General features: G+C 44.2%; 4 protein-coding genes across 9 annotated transcripts in view; 1 reads left to right on the top strand and 3 right to left on the bottom strand.

Annotated features, from left to right (window-relative positions):
* Window positions 1-1419: 1419 nt before the first annotated feature.
* LOC140319266 (uncharacterized) lies at window positions 1420-6923 on the bottom strand. Its single transcript, XM_072396856.1, has 4 exons — window positions 6553-6923; window positions 4702-4991; window positions 3620-3907; window positions 1420-1956 (listed from the first exon to the last, which is right to left on the bottom strand). Exons 1-4 carry the CDS (start codon window positions 6827-6829, stop codon window positions 1684-1686), a joined length of 1128 nt encoding a protein of 375 aa, XP_072252957.1. The 5' UTR covers window positions 6830-6923; the 3' UTR covers window positions 1420-1683.
* Window positions 6924-6943: 20 nt separating this feature from the next.
* Window positions 6944-11481, bottom strand: LOC140319265 (uncharacterized protein C2orf80). Its single transcript, XM_072396855.1, has 8 exons — window positions 11441-11481; window positions 11289-11370; window positions 11123-11205; window positions 9663-9753; window positions 9423-9500; window positions 9237-9324; window positions 7704-7813; window positions 6944-7087 (listed from the first exon to the last, which is right to left on the bottom strand). Exons 1-8 carry the CDS (start codon window positions 11479-11481, stop codon window positions 6944-6946), a joined length of 717 nt encoding a protein of 238 aa, XP_072252956.1.
* A 4879-nt stretch (window positions 11482-16360) lies between these two features.
* Window positions 16361-22327, bottom strand: sgo2 (shugoshin 2). The gene is made up of 9 exons (XM_072396854.1): window positions 22162-22327; window positions 20495-20619; window positions 20246-20421; window positions 20047-20121; window positions 19547-19620; window positions 19331-19464; window positions 17492-19258; window positions 17264-17378; window positions 16361-16549 (listed from the first exon to the last, which is right to left on the bottom strand). The coding sequence occupies exons 2-9, from the start codon at window positions 20589-20591 to the stop codon at window positions 16450-16452; spliced, it is 2538 nt and encodes an 845-aa protein (XP_072252955.1). The 5' UTR covers window positions 20592-20619; window positions 22162-22327; the 3' UTR covers window positions 16361-16449.
* Window positions 22328-23653: 1326 nt separating this feature from the next.
* pikfyve (phosphoinositide kinase, FYVE finger containing) overlaps window positions 23654-25090 on the top strand; it is a 36006-nt gene continuing 34569 nt past the window's right edge. For all 6 annotated transcript variants that reach the window (XM_072397544.1, XM_072397543.1, XM_072397542.1 and 3 more), the window contains exon 1: window positions 23654-23743. The gene's annotated coding sequence lies outside the window, so the exon portion shown is untranslated. The remainder of the gene's footprint in view (window positions 23744-25090) is intronic.

Here is a 25090-nt window from a genome sequence, read left to right as displayed (position 1 = left end):
AAAATTGACAGTCTTTAAGAAAAAGAGTAAAGATAAGCTTTTGAATTTGTTTTATTCTATGAAGGTGACATATTGTGTAGAAATCCCTTCTTCCTGCTCCTGGGAGCATATATCAGGGCGTCTGAAGTCACCAGCAGGTGTAAAACTCCCCAAAAACACAACCCTGGTATTTATTTAGTTCCCCTTTGTCTGAAAGTTCCTCATTTAACGAGTCGTTCTGATTTTCATTTCTAAAGTACGTCACTCTTTAAGTTGGCTCCGCCTCCTCTGGTAAGCCCCGCCCACTCACATCCACCCTGCTGGACGGATGAAGCCAGCTTCTGGGAAAAATCTAAGAAATAATTCCTCATGGTTTATTTACTGATTTATTTCTTCCTTTAGCAGCAGCTAACGCTAACAGTTTAGCTAATGAAGATGACGTACACCAACTTCTAAGGAGTTACTGCTGCTCCTTTCTGAAAGATGAACATTATTGTTCCCACATTACTTTGTTAGCTGAAGCTTTCTAGCTGAACGGTTCCGTTCTGTAACTCAGACAACCTGCAGCTGTGTTTAAGGTGTGTTTCCAACACAACACCGGTCCTCTCCTCACTCTCGGTGTTAACGTTACATTATCGGCATGTTTCTGATAAAGATGGAGGTCTCCAGGTACAACTGTTTAATGAGGTTAATATATCCAAAATGTTTAAACGCAGTAATTAACGGAACACATGCATTACTACGAGTTACGCTGTGTACATCTCCGGCTTGGTCCATTACTGCTGATGAGAAAGCATCGTTTGCTAGCATCTGCTGCTAACTTACAGCTAACTGCCAACTTACAGCTAACTGCCAACTTATAGCTAACTGCTCATTTACAGCTAACTGCTAACTTACAGCTAACTGATAACTTACAGCTAACTTCCAACTTACAGCTAACTGCTCATTTACAGCTAACTGCTAACTTACAGCTAACTTCCAACTTACAGCTAACTGCCAACTTACAGCTAACTGCCAACTTACAGCTAACTGCCAATTTACAGCTAACTGCTAATTTACAGCTAACTGCTCATTTACAGCTAACTGCTAACTTACAGCTAACTTCCAACTTACAGCTAACTGCTCATTTACAGCTAACTGCTCACTTACAACTAACTGCTAACTTACAGCTAATTGCTAACTTACAGCTAACTGCTGACCTGTTTCCCTCTGGGATCAATACAGTAACTATCTGTATCTATAGAGCTGGAGTGTTTCTGACTGGAGGAACAGATTCATTATGTCTGTGTTACTACATTAAATTAGCTTCTTGACTCCGGTTCTGACTGATTTAGTTGCTCGGTTCTGTCAGACAGAGTCACCTTTACCAACCCCAGGTGTGTTTAAACCAACTGAATTTGGATCAGACTGTTCAGAGGGCAGAATTTGCCACCTTTAAATCATCAGTGTGTCGGTAAAAAGCTGCAGCTGTACAACAGACAACGCTTGAGTCCAGGTGTGATGAGTGTCAGCGCTTTGAGTATTTTATTCAGTCCTCTGATGAGACTCGGGGTGTCAGACCACGTCACGTCCTGCTGGGAGAACATGCCCTCCAGATGCAGAGAGCAAGAACAAAACTGAAGATACTCAAGCACTGACGCCATTTTATTCAGCGTATGAGACAACGCAAAAAGCAGAAATTTTACAAGAACCGTCCTGCTGTCTTTAGAGATGCGTGAGACGCCTGATGGAGCCGATCCTGGAGCTCATGGCGTTCCACTGGCTGAAGCTGCGGTACTGGCCGGGCCTCAGGTAGTAGTGGCGCCCCCTGTAGTTGGGGTGCTCATACAGCAGCCAGTGGCCATCCATAACGTTGCAGGAGTTGAAGTTGGAGAGGCGGAAGCGGTCCATGAGGTTGGGGCAGTCCTCCATCAGCTCCACCATCTCACCTCCCATGTCGAAGTGCTGGAACAGCCTCATCCTGAAGCTGCCGCTGTGCTGGAAGAGCACAAAAGAGGACCTCGTGATGCGCTCTTTAATGCCGTAGATTAGTATTTCTGATGGGCAGAGTCACACATCTGTTGAAGCTTCACATAAAGTCTGGGAACAAGATGGCTACAGCTGCCCTGCCTGTGTCCAAAAGCAGGAAATCTTCACATTTCTCTGAAAACTCAACGCAGTTATTGTGATTTTAGGCAGAAATACAACGCGATATTAATATTGTCATCATTATGAATGAAAATAACACTTGTTGGGGTTTTGTTGTCTTAGAATGAACAATTTTTTCAAATATTGCTGCTTCATGACCTGGTTTAGAGTGAATAAAGTGGTGTGGCCAGCAGGGGGCGCTGTAGGCCACGCTTCACATGGCTGTCATAAACAGAGTCGCAAAATTTGGAAGAAGAAGACAAAACAAAACCAGCTTTTTTAACAGCTGATGATCATGTGATCAGTTATCAGAGTAACATGTTCACTGAGTAAAAACTTATCGATAAAAGCCGTTTTCATGCGTCTGAGTTCAATAAACTATATTCCAAAAATGGCAAAAACAAACTCAAATTAGCGTAAAATGTTTGAAATGTGCAGCTTCAAAATGGAGATAAACAGAGGGTCTCTACTTTTAAGCATCCGCTGGAGTTTGGGTGGTTGAAATGAGATGAGAAGTCATAAATAACCGAATATGTGTGTATAATATACACAAAATGTCACAATAAATACATGAAATACAGTTTTCAGAAGCTGCAGACTTGAAAGAGATAAAAGAGGTCGTTATAAATCCATCTATTAGTTAAGTTTTAGTGAAAAAACTATAAGCTTATTGGTTGTTGTAGGAGTAATAAAACAATGTGGCGCCTCAGTTTAATCCCTATATTTGCAAAGATAATAAGAATAACTAAATAAAAGTGTACAAAAAGAATCTGATTATTTGTCATTGGAAGTTCCTGTGAATCAGCAGCCGTCGCGATATATTCGTGAATTTGCTGTGAAAAGCCCAGACTGCTCTGATTGGCCCGCTCCAGTGGCCTGATCAGGCTCCTCCTATCGCTTCACATCAGCCCAATCCCACTTCCTCCCCTTCGTTTCGCAGGGATAAAATGACCTTTTCTGGCCCCCGGTGCCCCAAATGAAGGCCAAGATGATCTACGTCGTGATCCCCAAAAGAAAAGGGACCTTATCCATGTTAAAACAGAGAGATAAGGCCAAGTGCTAAAGCTAAGATCTGGGTTTGGGGCACGATTTAAAGTCTTTTAAAATCTACAAATCTTTGTTATTTTCACTATTGGGCCTTATTCTGGTGTACCGTCACATTAATACTGAAATTTCTTTGTTTTACAGAAATATTATGAACTAAACCCATAGACACCAGGTACAGTGCATGTTTGTGTGCACGTGCCTCCTTTTCTCTTCCTCCTTCAGATTAAGTCACTGCTTTCAAGACAAATGACAAAAGATTTGATCACATAAGGGCAAAAAGCAATAAATTACAGTAAAAAGTAAAGTTTTTAAAGGCTTTTACATCTTTAGCATCTCGTGTTCCTGGTTTTATGAAGAGCCAACGAGCTTCTTTGAGTCTTCTTCGCTTGAATATTCTTTAATTATCAACTGAAGAGCCGGTCGGGTTTGATATATGAGGTGTGGGTTATTTTACCCAAAGACTCACCGCGGGGATCACCCGGCAGGATCTGACGCAGTCATTCATGCCCGTCATGCCCATGTAGTCCGAGTAATCGCCCCTCCTCATGAGGTGCTGGTTTCCCACGTAGCCCGGCCGGTCGTAGACCACGAACGCGCCGCTTTCCACCCTGATGGAGCGGCAGTGGTCAAACATGGAGTGCAGGTCAGCGCAGTCGCTGATGCACTCATAGTACTGACCTCCAAAGTTTCTGTCCTCGTAGAAGATGATCTGATGGAGAAGAATGAAGAAACCCGTCAGCCCGCAGCGTGAGTTTCATCACAGAGAAGCTGCGGCGTAATCTGAGCACAAACCTTTCCCATTTTGGCTGCCGCTGATGGCCAAAGCACCTTTTCCTCTGAAGGTGGAGTCCGAGCTTATATACTTTAACCCTGTGGGAGTCGGTGCTGCTGTGTGTTGTTAGTCAAATGAGTCCCGCTGTCAGCAGAGACTCTACAGGAGTCACACTGAGCAGCTTCCAGCAAGAGCCACAGCATTTGGGGCGCTGGAACAGTCACTACTACTGAGCCCATTCACCCATCTTCAGCTGGTTCCACTTCAGCTGGTTCCACAGCAAACACCGACCAGACAAGCAAGTTCTGTGTGTTTGGCTGATGGCGTTTGGTTTGGAGACGATTAAGTGAAATATCAGAAAGAGACGAGCGTGTTTATCTAGTTTATCTCCTCTTAACCCCCCCAAACTGCTCCCAGCTTCGGGCTCTACACAGCAGAGACACTTTGTCCAAAACACAGAGATAAAAAAGGGACTTTTTCCTTAAACCAAGTCAAAAACTGTAAATAAGATGAGATTTAATCTGTTAAAGAGTTTTAAAAACAGTGTTTTTTCTGGGCTTTGGTCTCTGCCTGCTCTGGATGGATGAAATCTATTCAAAGTGGGACTTTAGTGTGTGTGAAGGACCTTTTTTATGAGCTCCTTACTACCAAAACATTTATTCACAAGCACAGGAAATAGTTACAGTAGCTCCATTTATTAAGGCATTCATAACAGCACCGTTTTGATATGTCGGCTCGTTTATTGAGTTATAATTCAAGGGTTAAAACTCTGTGACTCTGCGGAAGGAGCCGGTGGTGGCGCAGGCGGCCCCCCACTCGCTGAACTTGCGGTACTCGCCGGGCCTCATGAAGTACTGGCGTCCGCGGAAGCTGGGATGCTCGTAGAGGGTCCAGTAGCCCTCCATGACGTTGCAGGAGTAGATGTCGCGGCTGCGGAAGTGCTCCTGCACCGACTCGCAGTCCTCGCTGAACTCCATCATCTGACCCTGGAAGTTGGGGCGCTCGTAGATGCGCATGCGGAAGGGCCCCTCGCCGGTCTGCAGGCGGGGAACAGAAAGTGAGAGCGCTGAGAGTGGCTCTGCGGGCTTTGCTTTCAAAGGTCCTGGGGGCTGGATACTTTAGTGGTATGATTCCCACCTTCCATGTGGGAGATCTGGGTTCAAATCCCCTGCATGAAAGGTATTACCTCCAGTAGGGGCCCTTAGGCAAGACACCCCCTTACCCTACCTGCCTACCTGTAAGTCGCTTTGGATAAAAGCGTCTGCTAAATGCATAAAAACATGAACATAAAACCGGACACTATATGGGAAGAGAGTTTGCAGCACACTCATGGATGCTCCAATAATGCCAGGCACTGCCTGATCCAGTGTTTCTCAATTCTGGTCCCAACACTCTGCATTTAGAGAGAATTAAATATACTCTGATGGATAAACTCCAGATATTTGAAAAAATCTCATGCATTATCTCACACCCTGTAGTGGCAATTACATTTTTTTTGCCCTGTATTAAGACAAATTAATGAATAGACGGTAGAAAACTAAAAAAATTAAAAATTTCTTTTTAATTTATGTATCTGTTTTTCTTCCCTTTACATGTTTGGCATTATTTCACTTTCCATTGTTGTGTAAAAAACCCAAAAACAGAGCGCTGGATCACAGCTGCGCACATTTCTGTTTGGTGAACTGTAAACTTATATGTTTGCTGTAAACGTGTAACTCTATAAAAACGTGCTCTAATAAAAAATATTTGAAGAAAACAACGTTCTCAGGACTTTCCTCGGTTTAAAACCCACCGAATCGGCTCTTTGAGGGTTCTGATGGCAGTGATGCACGGTGGGGGCTGAGTTATTCTCTGAGACGTTGCTGCTGGATTCGACTCAGTCAACCATCTAAATCTGTCATGTGGAAGCGGGGGTGGTCCTCAGGGCCAGAGCACTACACTGGTTAAGCCCCTGATTGGCAGATTGTACCTTCTCTGTCAGCATTTATATCCTGCTATGCTCCTCTCATGGGGGGGGGGGCACTTGGAAACAACATTTTATTCTACTGTCAGATTTATTCTCTTAAAAAGAGAGACACACTCTATCAGAGGTCCTGGAAGGCTCTTAAATCCCTGGATTTTAATGAATAAAGACAGAAGTGATGATTTTCGGTGACCCCACTGAGCCCCTCCCCCCGGGGCCTGATCAGGGCCTCCCTCCACTGGCTGTCCCTACAGTTTTTGCTGTCCATCTTTGTAGGTTTAAGCAGCTATTTTGACTTTTGACTCATTTGTTCTGTGCAGCACTTTTTAAGGTGCTCCATAAATAATGTTGGATTGCATTTCATTGTTCTTCGGCTGGGACAGAGTTGCCATTTTGAACAGATTCAACCAACAAAACCACTCAAGATCACATCTGCAAATCATTATCCTTTGTTCTTTTGTCTAAAACTCACATTTAAATCAGTGAAATTCCTGTTTCTGAAGGAGAATCCAGCTTGATTAGGAACTTTTGCACTTGTAATTTTATGCCTGATGAACCCAAAATGACACTAAAACAGGTCTTAAAGGGGAAAATGACAGTTTCCTCTCAGTTTACAGCTAATATTCCAGTGTTCACAGTAATGTACTCACATAGGAGAAGGTACGGCAGGAGCGGATGCTGTCGTTGTAGCCCATCCAGCGCTGGTAGTCTGGGTACTCCCCTCTGGTCAGGACGTACTGGTAGCCGGTGTAGTTGGGCTTCTCGTAGAGCACCCAGCAGCCGCTCTCCACTTTGACGGAGTTGCAGCGGCTGAAGTGGGGGTGCATGTCAGCGCAATCGGTGTCGCACTCATACGAGCGACCCTGGAAGTTTCTGTCCTCGTAAAATGTGATCTGAGCCCAGAGGGGGAGGGAGAGCAACGTGAGGCGGTTTCTGAGCATGTGAACCTTCCTGCTTTCTTTCCTCCCACACTGAAAGATTCATTTCCCAGGTGGGTGAATGCATAAATGTCTTACCTTACTACTCATCCTGCAGCGAGTGCTGGAGCCGGTCACCTACGGAAAAATGGTGGTCTCAGAAAGCAGGGACCGGACCCCGGCTATATAAACCTCAATCAAAGCGATAGCAGATCCCACTTTAGCTGTTTTTTCAATGAGTCGGGATTTAACAGGCTGGCATTGCTGCCAAAAGTCTGGATCCTGGGCATAGAGCGAAAATCCCTGAATCATCAGAGCAAAAGTCCTACCAGGCAAATAACTGCCCCACTGTGCCCTCTTTATTGATATCAACATCAGAGACTTGTTTTTATCCACTAACCCGTCATCGAGGAGATTAATCTTTGCAGGCAGAATGTCAGAGGTCATCACAAAGCAGTGCAGCTTTCAGCACAAAGCGAAGAAGGTTGAACTTTAACTGGCTTCATACAGTCGGACAGCTGCAGCTGCTGGATTTCTCTTATCAAACTGGATCTGTGTTGTTAACTGCAGTCATTCCTGTCCTAATGCAGATGATTTCACCCGTGTGAGCGCCTCTCTAACAGCAGGTTTAATCAGTTTTCTGGTACCTCAGTCAACAGTCACATGAGATTCTTTTTCTATATTTATTTATTTGTTTCAGATCAGAGCTGTAAGCTGTGTGGATGTATTAGTTGAGTTTTTACTCAACTAAACCGTCCGGTGAACCCTGGAAATGTTCAGCTGCTTCCTGGTGATGAGAGGAGCAGAGAGGAGGACAGATATTTACGCCACCAGGTGGCAGCAGAGGACCTTCAGCCTCCCTGTTTGACAGTTTAAAAGAGGATGGGGGGGTACTCACACTGAGGAAGGACTGAGACGAGGAGGAGGAGGAGGAGGATTCCTCTGAAACCCGTCTGGGTGGCGATCTCGCCCTCCCCCGCTCAGACAACCATCTGTTCAGCTTCTGACCTGCGAGACGTTAATAAAGGTTTTTAAAATGATGCATCAGCTCAGCGGAGTACGACTGAAGTGAGATACAGTTTTTAGTTTTATTCTATCACTTCCTTTCTTTTTAAGTCCCCATTCCTGTTTGGAAGCTGCCAAGAATTAACCTCATTAAAAGCGTTTAAAAAAAGTTATTTTTCTATTTCTTCCATCCTTTAACTTCAGTTTTTTCAAGGTCGGTCCCAGAACCAGCAGGTCCAGCAGGTAAACCCAGACATCCCTCTCCCCAGCGACCCTCTCCAGCTCCTCCTGGGGGATCCTGAGGTGTTCCCAGGTCAGATGGGATATAATATCCCTCCAGTGGGTCCTGGTTCTGACCCGGGGCCTCCTCCCAGGAGGTATCATAACCAGAGGAACCACCTCAGCTGACTCCTTTCTATGTGGAGGAGCAGCGGCTCTACTCCGAGCTCCTTCCAGATGGTGGAGCTCCTCCCCCCGGATGATGAAGCTCCTCCCCCCGGATGGTGGAGCTCCTCCTTCCAGATGGTGGAGCTCCTCCTTCCAGATGGTGGAGCTCCTCCTTCCAGATGGTGGAGCTCCTCCTTCCAGATGGTGGAGCTCCTCCTTCCAGATGGTGGAGCTCCTCCTTCCAGATGGTGGAGCTCCTCCCTCCAGATGGTGGAGCTCCTCCTTCCAGATGGTGGAGCTCCTCCCTCTGGATGGTGGAGCTCCTCCCCCCGGATGGTGGAGCTCCTCCCCCCGGATGGTGGAGCTCCTCCTTCCAGATGGTGGAGCTCCTCCCCCCTTTATGATGGAGTCCCTCCCCCAAATGGTGTAGCTCCTCCCCCGGATGGTGGAGCTCTTCCCCCCAGATGTTGGAGCTCCTCCCCCTATCTCTAAGGCTGAGCCCCGCCCCCCTCTGAAGGAAACTCATTTCAGCCGCTTGTATCCAGGACCTCATTCTTTGGGTCAGAACCCAGATCTGTGAGCTCAGGTGAGGGTTGGAACAAAGATGGAGCAGGAACCTGAAAGCTTCTCCTTCCGGCTCAGCTTCACCAAACGGACCGGAGCAGCGCCTTCATTACTGCTGACGAAGCCCCGATCCGTCTGTCCATCTCTGATCCAACTCACCATCACTGAGAACCAGAACCAGAGATGCTGAAACTGCATCCCGACCCGGAGGTTCAGAACCTCAGCCTCAGATCTGGAAGAACTGACTCAAAAAAAGGTTTCATCTTAATTATTTTTATTACTAATCCTAATAAAGAATCTGTACTGAGGCACAGAAATATAATCTGTGAACTACAAAGAGTTTCCCAGGTGGGAAGAACCGGGTTTAAAATCACTGCATCAGAACCTGCAGCATCTCCAGATGTTCCTGCAGCTGGATGCCGGTCCAGCACACACACTTTACATCGTCTGAGAGGTGCTCAGCTCACACACTTACTGTGCTTCTTGGAGTGGTGAACGGCCTTGTAAGAGGCCAGCATGGCGAAGGGATGGTAGGACAGAGTGAAGGGATACACGATCGAACCCTTTGGTGAAGAAGACAAAAACAGCCGTTTCACACAAAGGAGGAAAAAGCAGCGCCGTGTGGAGAGTTCTGATTCATTAAGGAGAGCACATCTGGTACCTTGGACTGCTGGTTGGGGTATGAAGCAGCTGGTTTACACCTGTACAGAGACAGGATCTGATCCACCGGCAGGCTGCTCTGAAACACAATCCCCTGCTGGGTCACACATCTTTACCTCCTCTCTGTTCTCAGATTCAAGTTTCTAACTTAAGGTAATTCAGCTGAAAGTTTCTTACTGGACTTTAAAGTGTTCGGCTGCTCAGGGTCCAAACGAGCCAATAACAAAGTGGATGTACTCACCATGATGATCCCAGCAAAGGACGACAGGATCATCGCCTCCCGCTCCAAGCGATTGGGATACTGAGCGGTTCCTGAGCTGCATGTGGCTCCGCTGTGGTGGAGATTCAGTCAGTTTTAAACATCTTAAACATGGAAAACATTTGAATTAAAATCATTTCTGTACTCGGCTAAAATCAGAAAAGAGTTAAGACTGTATGACAGAAAACAAGCGACTCTTACATTAACTTTTATCTAATATCAGGCAGTTTGAACTCAAGATGTTTCATGTTTTATCTCATCAGCTTCATTTCATCTGTTAACAAACATCATTTCTACACCTCAGACCTGCAACATCCCATAAAGTCAGTGAACCTTTTCCCACTTTGTTTCCTTCTGCCAACACTTAAAGCCGTTCTGACTCTGAGGAAACCAGGTGATGCAGAGTTCCAGCTGTTATTTTGTCCCATTCTTCCTTAAACAGGTCTTAAGGTGTGCAGCAGTGCGGGGGGGTGGTTGTTTCTCTGCTGGGGACAGGTCAGGACTGCAGGCAGCCAGTCCAGCACCCGTACCTCTTCTTCCTCAGCCAGGCCTCTGGAATGTGGCAGAATGTGGTTTTCCATGGTCTGCTTGAACAATGCTGGGACGTCCCTGGAAAAGATGTGGCCTTGAAGGCAGCATATGTTGCTGTAAAATCTCAGTGAGCTTTTCTGCATTAATGCTGCCATCACAGAAGTGGAAATGAGCTTTGCCCCCTGATCCAACCCCATACCATCACAGAGCCTGGCTGCAGGGACTGGTTGCTGACAGCAGGCTGGATGCTGCTTTTGCTCTTTGCTCCATTTCTTCCAGCAAAGATGTGGAATACTGATGGGTCTGACCACAGCACACGTTTCCACCGTGTGACGGTCCATCCCAGACGCCTCCGAGCCCAGAGAAGTGGACGAGGTTAACATCAGGCTTCTTTTCTGCACAGTAAAGCTTGTGAATGGAACTCTGTATTGTGGTGCTTGACAAAGGTTTCCACAGTAATCCCTTGTCCATGTGCTTCTATCAGCTGCTGATGAATGACGGTTCCTGATGCAGCGTCTGAGGGGTCAGAGGTCACGGGGTCCAGCTTAGGCTTGCTCCCTCGTCCTTTACACTGAAACTCCTCCAGATTCCCTGAATGCTTTAATGATATTCTGCTCTGTAGAGGCAGAAATATGCAGATCCCTTCCAGTCTTTCTCTGAGGAACATTGTTTTAAACACAAACTGGAGCTCCTCTGAACATCTTTGCTGCTCAGACTGTCATGGAGGCTGCTTTAGGACCAGATCAGGGTTAAAATCAGCAGTTTAATATAATTATAATTGTTTTTTTGCCTCATACATCCAAACATATGTTGGAATGTGTTGCAGCCTGAAAGATAAAAATGATGTTTTTATTCCCTGATAAAAACCTTGATAACAACAAAGATCTTAGGTCTTGTTGCTTGTTGCATACATGATGTCTGTGTCACCAGCATCGCGTCCTTCCTCTCTGTTTAACCACCACAGAGCAACACTGACGGCGAGATCATAGTGAGCCTGTAACGAGACACAGAGACTCTCCTGGCTTCATGACAGAGAACATTTCCACCGTGTCACAGCTCTGTAAGACGAGTCTTTACCAGGTCATCCAGCACTGTGGAGGCTCCCCTTCCTGTCGGGTCAAAGGTCTTTTCCCGGAGCTTCTGTCCGATGTAATCACCTCTGTTTGGATGTAAAAAACTGTTACTATTTCTGAAATATTCCTGTGTCTAAAATTTTAATTTGCACTCACATGAGGGCCTGAACGTCTCTCTTCAGCCGCTTTGCCTCCATTTTCCTGCAGAAACATCAACGTCACTTTAAATCAAGTCAAACTCCTCTATGAAGCACATTTAAAACAACCACAGCTGACCAAAGCTCTGAACAGAACGCAAATAAGAAAAAGGAAACTTAGAAATGGAAAAAAGAAGAATAACTTCCTTAAAAAGTAGGAAATAAAACAATGAAAAGTGGTAAAATACCAAGACTGTTCAATGCAGTTAAAGGAGAACTAAAATGTCTCCATTTAATTGACAGTGACATTTCCCTGATGAACCGAGGCAGGAAATGGTTTAAAACTTCCTCCCTTTTCTCCATTTTGTCACAACTCTGCATCCCAGACGTCTCCTCTTCAACTCACCTTGATTTGGGGTCTAAATCCAGGCAATACTTGGGCTTTAAAAAGCTCAGTTACCAGCAGAAGTCTAAGAGATCCCAGAAAAAAAGCTCAGTAGAAAATCTGAAGGAGCAAAGAAACAACACAGAGCTGCTGCAGCGGCCAGCTGCCTCTAGGGCGGCGCCATTCTGGAAAGAATGAAGATCTGGTTTAAAAAAAGAAGAAATCTGGAAGCACCAGGGGTCTTAACGGAGTCAAGCATCTGGTAAGACTGAGCTGGAAGAGATTCAACAAAGTACTGAATGGATACTTGTATAAAGTGATTTAAATTAATTTAAATCATTTAAACAGCTGTGGAGACGATAACAAGCATTTAAACAGCTGTGGAGACGATAACAAACATTTAAACAGCTGTGGAGACGAAAACAAACATTTAAACAGCTGTGGAGACGATAATAATAAACATTTAAACAGCTGTGGAGACGATAATAATAAACATTTAAACAGCTGTGGAGATAACAAACATTTAAACAGCTGTGGTGACGATAAACATTTAAACAGCTGTGGAGACGAAAACAAACATTTAAACAGCTGTGGAGACCATAACAAACATTTAAACAGCTGTGGGGACGATAATAAACATTTAAACAGCTGTGGGGACGATAATAAACATTTAAACAGCTGTGGAGACGATAACAAACATTTAAACAGCTGTGAAGACGATAACAAACATTTAAACAGCTGTGGAGACGATAACAAACATTTAAACAGCTGTGGAGACGATAATAATAAACATTTAAACAGCTGTGGAGACGATAACAAACATTTAAACAGCTGTGAAGACGATAACAAACATTTAAACAGCTGTGGAGACGATAACAAACATTTAAACAGCTGTGGAGACAATAACAAACATTTAAACAGCTGTGGAGACCATAACAAACATTTAAACAGCTGTGGAGACAATAATAATAATAAACATTTAAACAGCTGTGGAGACAATAACAAACATTTAAACAGCTGTGGAGACGAAAATAAACATTTAAACAGCTGTGGAGATGATAATAAACATTTAAACAGCTGTGGTGACTATAACAAACATTTAAACAGCTGTGGAGACAATAATAAACATTTAAACAGCTGTGGAGATGATAACAAACATTAAACAGCTGTGGAGACAATAATAAACATTTAAACAGCTGTGGAGACGATAACAAACATTTAAACAGCTGTGGAGACGATAATAATAAACATTTAAACAGCTGTGGAGACAATAACAAACATTAAACAGCTGTGGAGACGATAATAACAAACATTTAAACACCTGTGGAGAGATAATAATAAACATTTAAACAGCTGTGGAGATGATAATAAACATTTAAACAGCTGTGGAGACAATAACAAACATTAAACAGCTGTGGTGACGATAACAAACATTTAAACAGCTGTGGAGACGATAATAAACATTTAAACAGCTGTGGAGACGATAACAAACATTTAAACAGCTGTGGAGACGATAACAAACATTTAAACAGCTGTGGAGACGATAATAAACATTTAAACAGCTGTGGAGACGATAATAAACATTTAAACAGCTGTGGAGACGATAACAAACATTTAAACAGCTGTGGAGACGATAATAAACATTTAAACAGCTGTGGAGACGATAACAAACATTAAACAGCTGTGGAGACGATAATAATAATAAAAATTTAAACAGCTGTGGAGATGATAACAAACATTAAACAGCTGTGGAGACGATAATAATAAACATTTAAACAGCTGTGGAGATGATAATAAACATTTAAACAGCTGTGGTGAAGATAAACATTTAAACAGCTGTGGAGACGATAACAAACATTAAACAGCTGTGGAGACGATAACAAACATTAAACAGCTGTGGAGACGATAACAAACATTAAACAGCTGTGGAGACGATAATAATAAACATTTAAACAGCTGTGGTGACCATAATAATAAACATTTAAACAGCTGTGGAGACGATAACAAACATTTAAACAGCTGTGGAGACGATAACAAACATTTAAACAGACGATAACAAACATTTAAACAGCTGTGGAGACGATAACAAAAATTTAAACAGCTGTGGAGATGCTAACAAACATTCAAACAGCTGTGCAGAAGAAAACAAACATTAAACAGCTGTGGAGACGATAATAATAATAATAAACATTTAAACAGCTGTGGAGACGATAATAAACATTTAAACAGCTGTGGAGACGAAAACAAACATTTAAACAGCTGTGGAGACGATAATAATAATAAACATTTAAACAGCTGTGGAGACGATAACAAACATTTAAACAGCTGTGGAGACAATAACAAACATTTAAACAGCTGTGGAGACTATAACAAACATTTAAACAGACGATAACAAACATTTAAACAGCTGTGGAGACGATAAACATTTAAACAGCTGTGGAGACTATAATAAACATTCAAACAGCTGTGGAGACTATAAACATTTAAACAGCTGTGGAGACGATAACAAACATTTAAACAGCTGTGGAGACGATAACAAACATTTAAACAGCTGTGGAGACTATAAACATTTAAACAGCTGTGGTGACGATAACAAACATTTAAACAGCTGTGGAGACGATAAACATTTAAACAGCTGTGGAGACTATAATAAACATTCAAACAGCTGTGGAGACTATAAACATTTAAACAGCTGTGGAGACGATAACAAACATTTAAACAGCTGTGGTGACGATAACAAACATTTAAACAGCTGTGGAGATGATAACAAACATTTAAACAGCTGTGGTGACGATAATAAACATTTAAACAGCTGTGGAGACGATAACAAACATTTAAACAGCTGTGGAGACTATAAACATTTAAACAGCTGTGGAGATGATAACAAACATTTAAACAGCTGTGGAGACGATAAACATTTAAACAGCTGTGGAGACGATAAACATTTAAACAGAGATAACAAACATTTAAACAGCTGTGGAGACGATAACAAACATTTAAACAGCTGTGGAGACGATAAACATTTAAACAGAGATAACAAACATTTAAACAGCTGTGGTGACGATAACAAACATTTAAACAGCTGTGGTGACGATAACAAACATTTAAACAGCTGTGGTGACGATAACAAACATTTAAACAGCTGTGGAGAAGATAGCAAACATTTAAACAGCTGTGGTGACGATAATAAACATTTAAACAGCTGTGGAGACGATAACAAACATTTAAACAGCTGTGGAGAAGATAGCAAACATTTAAACAGCTGTGGTGACGATAATAAACATTTAAACAGCTGTGGAGACGATAAACATTTAAACAGAGATAACAAACATTTAAACAGCTGTGGAGACGATAACAAACATTTAAACAGCTGTGGAGACGATAAACATTTAAACAGAGATAACAAACATTTAAACAGCTGTGGTGACGATAACAAACATTTAAACAGCTGTGGAGACGATAACAAACATTTAAACAGCTGTGGTGACGATAACAAACATTTAAACAGCTGTGGTGACGATAACAAACATTTAAACAGCTGTGGTGACGATAACAAACATTTAAACAGCTGTGGAGACAATAACAAACATTTAAACAGCTGTGGAGATAACAAACATTTAAACAGAGATAACAAACATTTAAACAGCTGTGGTGACGATAACAAACATTTAAACAGCTGTGGTGACGATAACAAACATTTAAACAGCTGTGGTGACGATAACAAACATTTAAACAGCTGTGGTGACGATAACAAACATTTAAACAGCTGTGGTGACGATAACAAACATTTAAACAGCTGTGGTGACGATAACAAACATTTAAACAGCTGTGGAGACAATAACAAACATTTAAACAGCTGTGGTGACGATAACAAACATTTAAACAGCTGTGGAGACAATAACAAACATTTAAACAGCTGTGGTGACGATAACAAACATTTAAACAGCTGTGGAGAAGATAGCAAACATTTAAACAGAGATAACAAACATTTAAACAGCTGTGGGGATGATAACAAACACGATAGTGTGCAAAAAGTGAAGTGAATACAGTCTGAGATCCAAGGAACTTGACACCCTGCTGGACTCAAACAAGCCAGTAACACCTTCATTAAGATAAAGTGTCCACTTCAACATCCAGTCTTCTGTAACTAAGAGCAACGGACCTGACACAGAGCCTGGATCTCCTCTTAAACAGCAGATTTAAAGCCAACACACACAGCAGCACATTAAAACCAAACCCAACCTGCAACGATTCGTACTCACCTCACAGTTCTGACTCCTCTGGCTTCAGCTGGCATGAAGAACCACAAACACGGAGTCTTTAACCTGTGCAGGGATCAGGTGAGCAGCCAGCGCTGAATAATTCACAGCTGACCTCCTGTCAGTCTCCAGCAGAGCAGCAGCAGCCACATCACAGACCGCTAAAAACACTCAGACACCGAGGCTGGCTGGTAAAAGTGGAGTTTATTGTAAAAGCTTCAGATCTGGTTGCAAATTAGACTTTTGAGAAGATGGAAACTCAGGGGGGGGCTCTATTAAAGGGGACACAACTCCAATCTATGAAATACAGTTAGCAGCAAATAATTTTATTAACCTCCAAAATATAGCAGTTAAAATAAAAAGTTAAAATAGAAAAACATCCCATCACTCCACACTCTTCTTCGGCTTCTTCTTCTTGCCGTCTTTAAACAGCGGAGAACTCAGAAAAGTGGTCTCGGTGAACTTGTCTCCACGCCTTATTTTGCTGTTTGGAGACAGAAACACAGTCAGCGTTTCACATTACGGAGCAGGAAAAGGGACAAAATTCAGATTACTGACAAGCAGGTGGGGCTGTATCCTTTCTGAGGAATGAGCCGATTATGTGACTCCATTAAAGCTTCAGCCTAAACGGTCGGTGTCTCCACTGAGAGAGTTAACATCAGGGCCCAGCTCACACACTCCTGCCTGCAGCTGTAATTAAAACACACACTCCCCCTGCCCCATGAACACAGGGGGGTGCAGGAAAGGACACCAGAGCATCCTACGGGTTTTATAACGCAGGGGTCACCAGCACTGAAAGGTCAGCTCAGTGTCTCAATATCTGACTTTTACTTCATCAGGGTTTCAACAAGTCAAGTTTAAGACTTTTTAAGACTATAATGAAAACAATTTAAGACCCATTTCACAACCAAACTGGCAAAAAAGTACAAAAGGCCTGAAGGAAACTACTGGCAAAGTATAGGATTATTTTACAGCTCTTTCACTTTGGAATACAAAATGCTGAACCTGTGAACGAACGTTTGTTCTACTGTTAACTTTGGAGATGAAGCCCCCCCAAAGTGTTACAGAAAAGGAGCCGAGACGGTGTGAACGGACTCCAGTGGTGTTGCCTTCGAATGCTTCTCAGGGAACTGTGATATGAATAAAGGAAATGAAGAAAACTGAACTTCTGCTTTGAGCTCTCCGTCCTTTGGCTCACCTGTTCAGCGGCGGCTCCTTATAACTGACCACGCAGTTTCTTCTCCGGCTTCTCCCTCTGTTTTCGCTGTCCGGGGTTGCCATGGTGTTGGTGACCGTTGTCAAGACTCTTCCTGCTGCAACACAAACCAAAAGGCTCCAATAATCATTGGCTGAATATCAGAAACAGCTCCACGTGTTTCAGTCCGGCCAAAGGCGCAGCGGGTGGGCTCAGCAGCTGAATACACACCTGGAGAAGCTCCACACTCCTCAGCCGCCGCCCTGCTGGGAGTGGCGGGTACAGACCCGGGCTCTGTGTCCGCCGTGCTGACGTCGGCGAGCATCCAGGGCGGCAGCTCGTCCTCCAGCAGGTCTCCGACTTCCTGATAAACGTCGCTGGCGTCCGACACAGCGGACGTCTTGGCGCTCTTGTCCCGAGTTTTGCGTCGGTAGACGACAAACGTCTCCGGCTGACCCCTGCTCTCCGGCTGACCCCTGCTCTCCGGCTGACCCCTGCTCTCCGGCTGCAGCTTGAACGTCTTTCTGCACGGTTTTGGATCCGTCTTGGATTTCTTTGCACATTTTGAATCTCGTGGACGTTCAGTGACATCACGCTTCCCGCCGCTGGGCGGCGTTTGAACATCATCACAACTCTGAGCACCTTCAGATCCAAACTCTTTGTTGCCACGGTTACGCTTCTCCTTCCTGTCACTTAAGAGGCCGTCACCCACCTCGGGCAGCTCCACTTTCCTCCTGCTGGATCGTCCGGTTCCTTCTCTTCGAGCTTTTTTACGTTTCTGAAACTCTGGGCCTGAGGCGCGGTTCCGGTCCGGCAGCAGACGCTCATCGCTGTAACTCGAGTCGTCCTGAAAGGTTCCGGACTCACAAGTTTCCACCCGAGGACGTTTCCAAGAGTGACGGGTCTCTGTGTGGGGAGTTGTTTCTGAATGCCGCCGGCTGGTGGTTCCAGCCAGCGGCTCCTCTGCCTCACAGCTGGACCCTTCAGGAGGGAAGAGGTCCCGGTCCAGGTCCAGGTCCAGGTCCAGGTCCCGGTCCCGGTCCAGGTCCAGGTCCTGGTCCCGGTCCAGGTCCGGGGTCGATGACGTGCTCTCCCTGAAAACAGAGATGACGAACGTCCCTCTGCATCTGGGTCTGTGACTGGGCTTCCTCTTTCCAGGACATGGAGGCTCCGTGTGTCCTGACTCGGGTCGAGCCCCTTCACCTGCACAGGATAAGAACTCTTCAGGTACTTGCTGGTCTTCCTCTTGGTTCTGGTCCTGCTCCGGCCTGCTCTCATCGTCATGAGACAGAAGAGGCGCTGAGGGTTTTCGGGCGACAGCAGACAGTCTCCTGCTCTTGGTTTTGGACCCCCTGCAGGTGATTCTGGAAGGTCCAACTGACTCCGATGGATCCCTGCTGACTTTGGGATCTGTGAAATAATCATCCAGGTCCGGTGAATCTGTGTCACTGGATTTTAACTTTCCCTTTGGAATTGTCTGATTTTTGCCTAGTTTGGGGATACGAGACGTTGTGACATTCCTGCAAAGGCTTCTGGGAAATGGAGCATCTGGGTCTTCAAAGTTCTGTGGCGGCTGCTCGTGTTTCGGTACCAGAGCGCCGGCTCCGTCTGAAGAGTCCTCCACACCCTGCTTCAGGCTCTTCCTTTTTTTCTGCTTTCTGCTTTTTTTCTTGGCTTTGGTTTCCACGGCGACGATCTCTGCAGCGTCGCTGAGCGTCATCTCCATGGTCGTGTCCAGAAGCACCGTTTTCTCCTGCTTGCTGGGCTCAGGTCCGGTTTCCAGGCTGGGACCAGGGGGGGGGTTCACGTCAGCAGAGAGGGACGGCTCCCCTGCCTTCGGGGGACAGAGGATGGACTTCACATCGAAGCCGGACTGGGAGAAGATGGCCGACAGCCGCTCCACTTCGTCCCGCAGGCTGCTGCTGGATGGCCGGGTTGCTCCTGTCGGGGCGGCTTGGAAACGCTGACTCGAGCCTCTTCTCTCAGCATCTGTGGCATCTGAGAAAAAGGAACTACATCAGCGTCACAGAGCGGGTAAATATGACACATTCGGCAGTGGACTCCGCCCACCGTTACAGGCATCAGCGGTTCTGCTGCGTCTGCTCAGGACTCCCAGGGCGCCGTCGCTTTTCCGCTCAGGCTTGTTGCCGGGGCTCGGGAGGCTCCTCTGTGTTTCTGGCTGCTGCAGGAACTGATCCTTCAGACTACGATGGGTGAAAACACAGAGAAGCAAAGATCAGATGTCATTCCCAGCTGCTGAGACCAGATAAGGCTCACAGCTCTGACCTTCCTGCTGCAGGGATTTCCTTGTTGCTCTCACAGAACGCAGTCTTGCAGTCCCCTGACGCTCCGGGAGAATCCTGAAAGAAACATCTGAACAGTTTTATATTCGCCGGCGTTTTGTCTCTTAACTTTTACAGAAATTTAAGATGAAAATGTTCAGTGAGGACGAATCTTTCTTTGATTCCCTGCATCTGGGAGTGTCTGCGGTTTGGAGTTTGCTTCACTTCATAACAACAGCTGATCAACAGCCACGATCAGATTAGTTCTCTGCTGAAGCAGTTTATCAGATCATTACCCAACAATCATCATCAACTACAAACAGAAAAACCAAGTAAATGGGACCAGTTGAAGGATGTGAATCTGAACTTTCTGCTCATTCTGTTTGCATCCATGTGCACGTGGCTCGCTGATGTCTAAAGTTTGTCTGAATCTAATCTGTGCTGTGAGTCTGTTCCTTCGTCGCTGTATTTAGTGGAACTCTGTTCCCAGCTTTTTGTCCTTACGCTGTCGGAGAAGAGCTCCCCCACCATGTCCAGGTGCTGCAGGGTGTTGCTCTTCAGGTTTTTCAGGATGAGCAGCTGGGGGAGGAAAAGGAGACGGCCTGCAGTCAATAATCCAACCAAAAAGGAGGTTTCTGCAATGCTCTTTGCATCAGCACTCAGAGACGCTCGCTGCAGTAACTCTGACAGACGGCAGACTCACCAGCTTCCTTTCCTTGTACTTCCTGGCGGCCAGTTCGAAGCAGAGAGCCTCCACCTGTTTCTGCAGGTGCACCACCTCCATCTCCAGCTGCCTGCTCCGCTCTTTCTGGGCCTGCAAGGCGAGAGCCAAGGCCTTGTTGTTGGTCTTCAGAGAGACCTTGAAGAAAGACGAGGTGTCTGGTGGGGGAGTGAAACGGGGTTAGTTTCGAGGGGAGATTTTCTTTCTTTCTTCAGAAAACAAACGACTCACTGAGAATCTTGTGTTTTATCTTCGACGCGGCGGCTGAAGTCTGCTTGGAGGGCTTCGATGGCGTCATCGTTGTCAGAGGAAACATGGTCGGATTCATTTAAAGCTCCTCCTGGAGATCAATACACCTGAAATGAGACGTGACCTGACTGAACACACAGCAGCAGAGTCCCAGGTGAAGCATCTGCATCTTCGAAGCTGCGTGCAGCCACAATTCAGATAAAGACTGGACAGAGAAAACTGAAATCTAGTGGTCTATAATTCACTTTAACTGGGAATGCTTCACAGAGGTCCGACCAGTGGCAACAAAAGACTGTAAAGGTTATATAATCCACCTGCTGGAACACTTTATACCTACTGAGTGTCAATAGGTCAGTCACACAACTCAGCAGTTCACCATGGAAAATAAACAGCAATCATCACAACACCAAAAAGAATGACTAGATTTCATCATCCACACTTCGTTTTATCTTTAAAGGATTCAGAGAAATGTCTCAACATAAGAGACTGAAAATATTCAGGCTGCATGAACGACAGAAGTCAAATTCACTCAAAAACACGAGTTAGCATCGACCTTCCAGACATCCTGCTGCCTCTAACCTCCTCTGTGGGAGGTCCTGCTACATGTAATCCAGCTGAATTCACTGCTCAGGTGCTGTCTTTAAGCTACTTTAACGGTGATTCTGTGGTTATAAAATCTGGATTTTATTGGAGCAGAGCGACAGTCTGGAAATGCTTTAACTTAGCCGACACACAGCCTTTATGGGCTGATTTTAGAAGAAAAATATGTGAATGAGAGCAGCTTTAAGGGGAATTCAGCTGGATTAATATAAACTTGACTGTTTTTACTAAAAGATGCAGAAAGATGGAAGCATGAACAGTCTGTGGTCTGACCAACCAGAACCTGTTTGGTTATCATGGACGCTGAATTCTGCAGGTTAAAGACAGGAACCATTCAGCATGATATCAGCACATGCCTCTGTGATAGTTTGGAGATGTTTTATATATCTTGTAACATCTGTGAAGGCTGCACTGGAGCTGATGAAGACAGATTTAGGAGCAACATCTACTGACATCCAGATAAACTCTCTTTCAGTTAAGGTCCTGCTAACAGTGATTTTCATCAATCGTTCTCCAGCTTTCTGAAGGTCTTTCAAAGTTTTTCTTTGGACATTTTCTTCTTTTTCACTCATTTTTAGTCCAGTCCAGTTTGTTAAGCCACTTAACTGTGACCTATAAATCATTCAAGCAGAAAAAAGGCTCCTAACTCAAGGGATATTAACAGACAACTCAGCAAAGAAGCCATTTTAAACTGGATCTTTAGGTGTTTTGTTACTAGCAGCCTGTGAGAAAAGGCTGAGCTATGCCAAATGACACAAGAAGTGGACTGAAAATCAGTGGCAACAGGTCTTATGGAGGGATGAATCCTCCCCAGAGCCCGGACCTCAACATTATTGAAGCAATTATATAAAGAAATGAGGTCTGGATAAGGACTTTTGCACAATCCTCTAAAACATCAGACTGTCTTAAATCATTCAAATTAACTGTGCAAACTGGCCTGACAACGTTGATCTTTATACCTTGAATTAGCCAATATTACCGTTAGCTACCCGACCTGAGTAGCAGCTAAGCTAACCGGTGCTTTCTGTTATAAATTGCTCCAAACTTACCGATTTCTAACGTCCACCAGCAGGAACGTTTGCCTGTTACGAACAAATTTCTGTGATAACACCGTGAATTTTATTTTTATCAAATTGGGTTCATCGTAAATTTACCGTTGAAGACATCTCTATAAAGATGCTGTTGGATAATTTTTAAATATCAACAGAAATCCGCCGAGATTCTGCGCATGCGTGATGAGGCGTGTTTGAAAAGTGGCGACCAATCAGAAAAGGTTTCTTCTAAGTTCTGCCGCCCAGAGTTTGTCTTCTCAGGCAGGCTGCGGCCTTTTAACCAGTAGCAATGTTTAAAAGAAGAGTACATTTAAAGAAACGGATTTGTGATTATGACTCACGTTTTGTTTAAATAAACAAAGCTCTTGTGACCTAAAAACAGAAAATGAATATGTTATAAATATGACCTTACTTCAAAGCCGTGAGTCTAAACATTTTTTTTTAAAAGCTGCATGGAAGCCAAATTGAAAAAATTGTATTGTGTACAGTTTAATACCAAATACAAAACATAAGGTAGGATTTCAGAACAATGACAAAACTAGGTGCCTTGGAGAACACGATAACATAATAATATACAAAGAAAAGAATTTGAACTCTTTTTCAGACCCACTACAGTTTGCTTATCATCCTGGGGTTGTTGTTGAAGATGCCAACATCTACCTGCTTCAGTGAATTCCCTCTAATGTGGACAAAGCCGACAGCACAGCGAGGATCATGTTCTTTGATTTGTCCGGTGGTTGAAACAAAATTGAGCCTGCACCGTTATGTAAGAAGCTCCAGAAAATGCAGGTGGGTGCCTCCACAGCCACCTGGATTATTAAGTAACTGACAAACAGAGCACAGGTTGTCAGACTAAGGGGTTGTGAGTCTGAGAAGGTGGTCAGCAGCACAGAAGCACCTCACTACTCTTCACTCTGTTCACCTCAGACTTCCAGTATAAGGCAGAATCCTGTCATCTGATGACTTTGCAGTTGCTGGATGATCAGTGATAGAATAGAATAGAAAAATACTTTATTCACCCTCCAGTGGGGGATGAAAATACAGGAATGAATTATTTTTCTATTCTCTTCTATGTGTCTTTGTGACTGCTACTAACAAAGTGCCTAAAGATACAGTTTTTCTTTGCTAAGTTGTAATTTGATGCTTGGTCAGGTACAAGGACTGTAATTGAAAATGAGTGAAAAAGCAGCCAATGTCTGGAGAAAAACTTTGAAAGACATTCAGAAAGCCTGGAGAATCAGGATCACTTTAAAGATTAAAGAAAGTCTGGCTGCTTGGAAGGAAACAGAAATAATATGTTTAATTCTGTACCACCTGGTTGCTTTATAGGGACCATAAAAAAAATCATAATTATAACATCTCATTATATATTATAAACCTTCTTCTACAGGCAGGACAGATGGATTACAGTAATGCTAATTTTCGAATCGATGTCTCTGGGTTTGATGGATGCTGTCTTTTCGATTGATCAGGGCTGCTTGTTGTTTTATGGGAGTCGGCTTCTACCAGATGTTTGACAGCTGCTGCTACGAAAGTCGGTGTGCTTCCTACAGTGATGAGGAGCTCATACAGTGAACAGGTAACCCGTATTGTTACTGGCACGGCTGTAAAGTCATATTTCACGTGTCAGCCCTTCAAAGATCACCATTAGCATAGGGCAGTAACGTTAGCTAGCCTGGCTAAAAACAGTAGCCGCAACAACCGATAAGTAGGCTAACAGTAACTAGCCGTTAGCTCAAATGAGTCATTTAGCGTTTTGTTTAGTTGCTCCAAATAATAACATTTATTTAAAATATGGGTTAACAACTTCGCAAATATCTCCTGACATGAAACAAACTCACTGACACTTGAATGCTATAATTCAGACGTAGTTGAACTAGCTAGTTTAAGGCGCTACAAGCTAGTCGGTGGCTAACTAACAACTGCGAATATAAAGTGAGGAGAGTGCGGGTTTGGCAGCGTGTCTGCGGACTGTGACAGTGACCGTGATGGTGCTTAGGTGGAGGGCTTGCTTGTTTCCGCACTCTGTGGTCATGCCTCGGCCTGTTTTGGTCACATGACGAGGTGGAGAGTATGATGCCGCTACTTCTGCTTTCTGTTCTCTTCATCTAAAATGGCATACTTCGCCAAGTCGAGCTCCGTGGCTTTCTTCAAAGGGTAAGATGTTTCGGGCTGTGTTCCTGTGACTTAAACGACCAGTTTAAGATATAAAAATGTCGTTTTGTCGGTTAGTGTCATCCGACTCCCAATTAAGCGGTCAGCCGTTCATGTCACGAGTCGAGTTTCTGTGTAAAAAAAAAAAAAAATCAGATCCATCCTATGAGTGTAGCAGAGCTGTTTGGGTCAATGGGAAACCTGAACAGAAAGCTGGGAAATGTTTCCTGTTGGAGAGAGACGATGGTTTACTTTCTTACATCAAAACCAAATCTCTTCTAAAGCTGAGGAAAGTCACTCAGCAGCTCACAGCAAACGGTTGAGCTGTTTGGTTGTTGTGGTGCAGGGTGAGAAGTCAGCTCTTTCTACCATTGTTTGTTTGTTTGTCATGCTTTTTATGATTGTTTTCATAAATCCAGTCATGTGGAAAAGTTATGACACATGCTTTTATTTCTGAACTTTTTTAAATGAGAACATAAAATAATAAACTCTTAAAATTATGTAAAAACAACCTCAGATGAGCACATGACATATTACACTGTGTCATTATTTATGGAACAAAAACTGAGGCAAAACACAGAAACAGTGTGTGAAAAACTAAGTGAACCCTCACTGCTTCCACAGGAACTAAGAGGATAAGAAGCAGCCAGCAGCAGCTGATCAATGCTCTGATTAACTGATCCTCAGTCAGTGTGAGCAGCTCTATAAAAGCAGAAGTTCTGTCAGTTTAACACGATGCCAAGGAGGAAAGACACCAGCAATGATCTTAGAG

Source organism: Leuresthes tenuis, unplaced genomic scaffold (assembly GCF_036924035.1).
Source record: "Leuresthes tenuis unplaced genomic scaffold, fLeuTen1.0.hap1 SCAF_12, whole genome shotgun sequence".
Classification (NCBI taxonomy): Eukaryota; Metazoa; Chordata; class Actinopteri; order Atheriniformes; family Atherinopsidae; genus Leuresthes; species Leuresthes tenuis.
The sequence above is the reverse complement of the archived record's forward strand: the minus strand, read 5'-3'. Positions and strand labels throughout refer to the sequence as shown.

Excerpts from the sequence above, each read along its gene's own strand:
- sgo2 (XM_072396854.1), bottom strand. The coding sequence starts at position 20,591 with ATGAATCCGACCATGTTTCCTCTGACAACGATGACGCCATCGAAGCCC. Across the intron at positions 17,379-17,491 it reads GGAGTGTGGAGCTTCTCCAG|CAGGAAGAGTCTTGACAACG; the intron begins GTGTGTATTCAG and ends TTTGTGTTGCAG. Across the intron at positions 16,550-17,263 it reads AAGGAGCCGCCGCTGAACAG|CAAAATAAGGCGTGGAGACA; the intron begins GTGAGCCAAAGG and ends GTCTCCAAACAG.
- LOC140319266 (XM_072396856.1), bottom strand. The coding sequence starts at position 6,829 with ATGCTCAGAAACCGCCTCACGTTGCTCTCCCTCCCCCTCTGGGCTCAG. Across the intron at positions 4,992-6,552 it reads CGACAGCATCCGCTCCTGCC|CGCTCTCACTTTCTGTTCCC; the intron begins GTACCTTCTCCT and ends AGCCACTCTCAG. Across the intron at positions 3,908-4,701 it reads CCACCGGCTCCTTCCGCAGA|AACTCACGCTGCGGGCTGAC; the intron begins GTCACAGAGTTT and ends TCTCTGTGATGA.
- LOC140319265 (XM_072396855.1), bottom strand. The coding sequence starts at position 11,481 with ATGGAGGCAAAGCGGCTGAAGAGAGACGTTCAGGCCCTCAT. Across the intron at positions 9,325-9,422 it reads ACCCCAACCAGCAGTCCAAG|GGTTCGATCGTGTATCCCTT; the intron begins GTACCAGATGTG and ends TCTTCACCAAAG. Across the intron at positions 7,088-7,703 it reads CGTCTCAGTCCTTCCTCAGT|GATCCAGACTTTTGGCAGCA; the intron begins GTGAGTACCCCC and ends CTCTATGCCCAG.